General features: G+C 55.1%; 1 protein-coding gene across 1 annotated transcript in view; it reads left to right on the top strand.

Moving 5' to 3' along the window:
• The first annotated feature begins 3,631 nt into the window (after positions 1 to 3,631).
• Positions 3,632 to 6,000, top strand: part of NKD1 (NKD inhibitor of Wnt signaling pathway 1) — an 89,524-nt gene continuing 87,155 nt past the window's right edge. Inside the window, exons 1-3 of the mRNA XM_055412805.2 lie at positions 3,632 to 3,828; positions 3,957 to 3,989; positions 4,583 to 4,716. Coding sequence (XP_055268780.1) covers positions 3,804 to 3,828; positions 3,957 to 3,989; positions 4,583 to 4,716 — 192 coding nt within the window. The 5' untranslated portion in view covers positions 3,632 to 3,803. The remainder of the gene's footprint in view (positions 3,829 to 3,956; positions 3,990 to 4,582; positions 4,717 to 6,000) is intronic.

Genomic DNA, 6,000 nt, shown 5'->3' with positions numbered 1-6,000 from the left:
GCTAAGGGTCGAACACGACTGAACGACTTCACTTTCACTTTTCACTTTCAAAAGGTTGGAGAAGGAAATGGCAACCCACTCCAGTGTTCTTGCCTGGAGAATCCCAGGGACGGGGGAGCCTGGTGGGCTTCCGTCTATGGGGTCACACAGAGTCAGACACGACTGAAGTGACTTAGCAGCAGCAGCAGCAGAGCAGATGGCTTAACTTGGGGACAAGCATGGGAGAGCCAACCAGGGCAATGAGTGTGTGTGTGTGTTTAAACCTCCCAGCTCCATGTCTAACAGATTTCACCTAAACCAGCCTTGCTAAATCTCAAGCCCCATGAAACCCGTTTCTGTTATAATCTCTCTCTCTTATCTCTTCCATGCCTTCCTTACCCATTCTCCTCCCTCAAAGGATGGGAAATCTTCAAAGAAAAAGATGTGTCACTGTGAGTATACAGCCCAAGAAGTGGGCCAGATAAATTATTAAAAACACATAAAAAGACAGCGAATCATGGGGCCAGAAGCTAACAAAGGGCGAATAGCCATCCCAGGTGGATGGTGGGCTGGTGGCTTCTGGGGCACCCCTCCTCGGAGCTCTGGACAGCCTGAGGTTTCAGCATCAGGCCCACCTCTCTTGTGTCTCCCCCTAGGACCAGGTTGGTGGGGGTGGGGATGTCATGGTTCCCATAACAGTGAAGCCCCAGGCGCCTGCCGGGCTGGCAAGGGCCAGGCTGAAGGTGGAGGGGGAGCTTTGTGTCTGGGCTGGACATTTGGGATTTACTTCCCTCAAGACTCAAAGCTGGTAACTGCAGAGTTTTAGTTCTTGCTTTTATCTCCTTTTGAACTGTAAAAAGACATTCCCAAGGGGATGAGGGGATACTTTTTTCTCATGCAGGAAGAAAGCCATGACCGGTTTAAGGAAGTAACCAACTTTCTGAGCACTGTGAGAAAGACCACTCCGAGTTTTGCTTTGATTTAGATGCACCCTGGCACCAGTGGGGGGTGGGGGTGAGAGAGACATCCAGCATCCCTCCCCCCCAACCAAATTCCATTTCCTTCGGAGGGGTCTGCAGGAAAGGTCCTACTGGAATTCAGACATGCAGAGCCCCCACTTCCCTCCTACTTTGGATCCCTGTCACCCTGCTTTGCTCATTCATTTTCCTGCTGCCCAGAGGTTCTCACTTTGGCACTATTGACACTCGGGGCTGGATCAGTCTTTCAGGTGGCTGTCCTGTGCTTTCTAGGATGTTTAGCCTCTACTTACCAGATGCCTTCAAACAACCCCAAATGCCCCCCAAAGTGCAAAACTGTCCTCAGTTGAGAACCACTACCATAGCTGGTGATGCCTGTGAACTTAGCATACTATTTACCCGTTCATTATGTTTATTCTCAGTTTTCCTTCCAGTAGAGTGCAAGTTCCGTGAGAGTAGGGATTTTTTGTTTTGTTCACTGATGTATCTTAAGTGCCTGAAACAGTGCTTGTCACACAGCTGGCACTGAATCAGTGTTTGTTTCCAGGTGGGCAAGTCTGTCTCTAACAGAGGAATGTTAAGTTTGGACAGTGTTGGGACAGCCTGAAGTAGTAAAAACAACATGGGCAATGGAATCAAGAGGATTGGGCTCAGTTCCTAACCAGGTCACTGACTCTCTGTGTGACCTTGGTCAAGTGACTTCACCTCTCTGAGCCTAGTGGGTTTCCTCTTTTATAGAACAAGTACGAGCGTGCATCAGACAGTGGTTGTAAGAGTTATACATGACTTAAGACAATGGTTGACATACAGTAGATACTGTGTTCATGTGTGCTTAGTCGTTTCAGTCATTTCCAACTCTTTGTGACCCTGTGGACTGCAGCCCACCAGGCTCCTCTGTCCATGGGATTCTCCAGGCAAGTGGAGTGGATTGCCGTGCCCCCCTCTGGGAGATGTTCCTGACCCAGGGATTGAACCTATGTCTCTTATGACTCCTGCATTGGCAGGTGAGTTCTTTACCACTGGTGCCACCTGGGAAGCCCCAGGTACTGTATTGAGAAATGCAATATAAAATCAACAATAATAACTTTTTTTTTGGGGGGGGGTCCCAGCACTCCTCAAATGGAACCAGCTTGCTGTGAGCATTAATGTACCTGCTTATAAGAGTAGCCTTCATTTCTCTGCAAAAGGGGATGTAAAAAGCAAATTTGAAGGATAGAAGTAAGATACTGTTGGGTGAAGGGATTTATGACTCTAGAGGGCCACGCAGTCCCCAATATTCTTTGGAGACATGTAGATGCTGCCGAGTTGTGATGCCCAAACACCCATGGCCATCGATCACTTGCAGTATGGCTCATCTGGGTTGAGTTATGCTCTAAGTGTAAAATATACCAGATTTTAAACAGTGCAAAAGAAAGAATGTACACCTCATTATATGCTGAAATATTTTTGACCTATTGGGTTAAATAAAATACATTAAAATTAATGTTGCTTTTTACTTTAAAAAAATGTGGCTACTAGAAAATTTGAAATTACGTATGTTGCTCACATTATCTTTCTATTCGGCAGTGTCCCTCTAAAGAATTGGCAAAAGGGACAGACTTGAGCCTCCGTTTTACAGTCTGTAAAACGGAGGCTCACACAGAGAACTCAGTCCAAGGGGCAGCGCTTTTCTTCTCTCCTAGCACAGGGTTTTCTTTTCCCACGCCCAGACTGCCCAGTACCAGGCCGAACTTAACAGGCCCCCAGTGTCCCCAGCAGAGCAGGCGTGCTCTCTGAGAACCACAAAGGTGGAGTGGAACCCCTTGATGTCGCCCTCCCCTCCGCAGAGACCTCCCCAGACAAAACAAACAAGCCCTTGGGTCTGGCGAACTGCAGCGGGGAGCGGAAACCCAGGAAGATCAAAGACCCAGCGGTTACCCCCTTCCGGGCCGCACAGCTGGCAGCGCGCCCCGACCCCCCGGCGGGCACCCACGGGCCCGAGAGGAGAGGACAGAGCGATTTGCTGGCAACTCGCGGCTTTCGGACACTTGTAGCAGCCGCGAGCTGGCTGGGTCCACAGCTGGCGGGAGGCGCAATGGGGGCTTCTCCTGCACAACCAAATCAAAGCCTAGAGAGAGGTTCGGAGGAGAAGCAGGGCGGGCACTGGGCGGGGAATAGCGAACATTTTCTGCCGAAGACCGATCATGAAAGACTTGAGAAAGGGCAACGTTGCGGGCGCTCCGAGCAGCATCTCGTCTCCGACCTCAGTTTCATCACCTGTAAATTGGAGCCGCAGAGTCCAGTCCGCTTCCAGGAAAAATCGAGCGCAGGGAACACACAGCGCCGTGAGCAGCGTCGTGAGAGGAGCAATTGTTCTAAAGCGGGCAGGACCCAAGAGGGTGTCTGTCCCAATATTCCTACAGACCAGAGCTCCTCCACCGCCTTCCACCATCCAACCCCACCTCTAGTCCCCAGCCCTGGGTCCCCAGCCCCCGGCCCGGGTTAAAGACCGAAGCCTGGAGGGGGGCGCTGTGTCCAGCCCTAAGCGCTTCTCCACGCCCCGCCCCTAGGCCGCCGGCCCCGCCCCCAGCCCGCCCCCTCGGCGGCCCGCCTCGCCTTTGATGAGCCGCGCCCGGCCAATGGGCGCGCGGGGAGGCGCGGGCCGCTGCGGCGGGCTGGGGGCTCGGCTCGCCGGGGCGTCAGTCCGGCCGCGGCAACAGCGGCAGGAGCGAGTCCCGGCGCCGCCTCGGGCTCCGCTTAGGTCCGGGGCTGCTCCGGGAGGAGGAGAGCGAGACAAGGCGCGGCGAGCCTTCAGGGCCCGCCGGCCGGGCATGGCTTAGGGACGCCCCCTCCAGCCGCGCCCCCAGCATGGGGAAACTTCACTCCAAGCCGGGTCAGTGTCCCCGCCCGCGCGCCGGCCCCCTGGCCCCCGCCGCCCTCGTCCCCGCGATTGCTAACTCTCTGCCTCTCCTTTCTTTCCGGCTCCCGCCGCCGCCGCCGCCGCGCGCGTTGTGCCTGCAGCCGCCGTGTGCAAGCGCAGGGAGAGCCCGGAAGGTAGGGGCGCGCGGGGCACGGACGGGGGGGCGGGTGGGGGCTAGACGGGGAAGCACCGCGGACGGCAGCGGAATGGCCTAACCCGCGGATCTTATTACCAGGGCCACCCCCACCCGTTACTCCAGCCACCAGTCCCACAAACCCTCTCCGTGGAGCACACTTTGTGTCCCCCTCTCTGCCCCACCTACCCCCTCCCCGCTATCCAGTACTTTCTCTTCTGACCTTCAACCCCTCCCCTACGGTACCCCAATTCCGCGCTCTCTGCAGCCCCTTCACCAGGAGCCTGCCTCCTCTCTTTTTGGTCCTCAGCTCCCCTCCGAGATCTTGGCTCCTGCGCCCCTTCTCCTGACCCTCAGTTCCCCACTTCCCCTCACCCTGTCCCTCTTGGCTCGCCTCGAGGTCCCTGCTCGCGGGGCTTCGCTTCGAGAACCCCCTTCTCCTGATTACCTGCATCCCTCTCTCAGGATCGTGCGCAGCTCTCAGCACCCTCCTGGTCCCTTGCTGCCTCTGCCTCGCCCACTCTTTCTCTCCTCTCTCGGGTAACTTTCAGCCTAGGGGCCAGACTCAGGGGCTTCATGTCGTCCCCGCCCCAGGTGACAGCTTCGCTGTGAGCGCCGCCTGGGCTCGGAAAGGCATCGAGGAGTGGATCGGGAGGCAGCGCTGCCCCGGTGGCAGCTCGGGACCCCGACAGCTGCGGGCGGCGGGCACCGTTGGCAGAGGAACTCGGGTACGATCCCCACTTACCTCCCTTTCAACCTTAGAGATGGGTCTCCATACACCCCCCAGCCAACTTTTAGCACCTCTTGGCACAACTTATAAGCCCAGAAATCCCTTAGGTGTCCCTACCCCACCAACATGACCCTGCACACTGCCTGCCTCGGGGAACCTTACTGGTGACACAGATGGAGGGGCCAGTTGGGGAGCAGAGGGCTGCCTGGGGGCAAAGGTCCTAGGTGAGGTGGGCCAGTTGACGGGGAACTTGTCTGTGCTGGAGGGATTTGGGGACTTGCTCTGATTTCTTCCTTGTTTCTGTGGCCAGCATTCAAAGGTGGATTTGGAGTTGGGCTAGGGAAGAGGGAAGGCGGTTGGGGGTGTCTGGGTGAAAGGCAGGACTGTGCTGCCCTCCGAATGTGTTCCAAGTATCTGTGGCATTCATCAGTGCCAACTGCCTTGGAGTCCCAGTAGAGCAGGCAGTGATCTGGGTGGGGGCAGAACTTGGGGGGTACTGAGATCTGGGAGACCCCTTGGCTTGGTGCATAAGGAGAGAGACGGCCTCATTATGCTCTAGCCTGGCCCACCCCCAACCTTCACCCAGTGAGTCCCTGTGGCTGGATTTGTTCGTAGGGGAGCAGTAGATGTGACAGGGGAGTGAGTGAGTCCAGCTGCAGCTCCTGGCCTGGGACTGGTGTTCACAGATGTCCTATGGGCTCTGGAACTCTGCACAGGGCTTTCAGATGGTCTGCGTGGAACTCGAGCAAGCCAAGGATCAAAGGATGAATCAACTTTTTGATGTGACATTTAATTTTTTTTCTTAAACTTAGAGGGGAACAGACTGAGTTTCAGGTCTGGTTAGTCCTTTGGTCTTGTTCATAGGCTGGGGAGGGGCCAGTGGAGTTTTCAGATGTGTGTGTGTGTGTGTGTATGTCTGTGTGTTAGGGTGGTGGGACCTGGACTGAGTGTAGTCAGTTGCAGAAGGTGAGCCTGTGGATAGTTGACTCTTGTGCATGTATGAAATAACCTCTGCATCTAGAGGAAGCTCCCATCTCCTCCTACACTGTCACTGCTGAGCAGGGGGCCTTCTCCTCTCCATTTCTTTTCATCTGTTGGCTAGTTTAGAACTGAATCTACTGTCCCCTAGGAAAGGCCAACGTTGGGTGGGGGGAGGGGGCCCTGCAGTTAGGGCCCTTTAAAAACAGAAGTACAAACTTCCCTTTCTTCCCCCGACCAGTTCTAGTTTTTGATCTCCTTATTTATTTAAAGCCCAATGAAAATGATCCGATTTAGCCATATG

The sequence above is a fragment of the Moschus berezovskii genome, chromosome 22 (assembly GCF_049115385.1).
Source record: "Moschus berezovskii isolate FMDL1 chromosome 22, NW_MosBer_1.0, whole genome shotgun sequence".
Classification (NCBI taxonomy): Eukaryota; Metazoa; Chordata; class Mammalia; order Artiodactyla; family Moschidae; genus Moschus; species Moschus berezovskii.
Note: the sequence above shows the minus strand (reverse complement) of the source record. Positions and strands in the feature narration are given on the sequence as shown.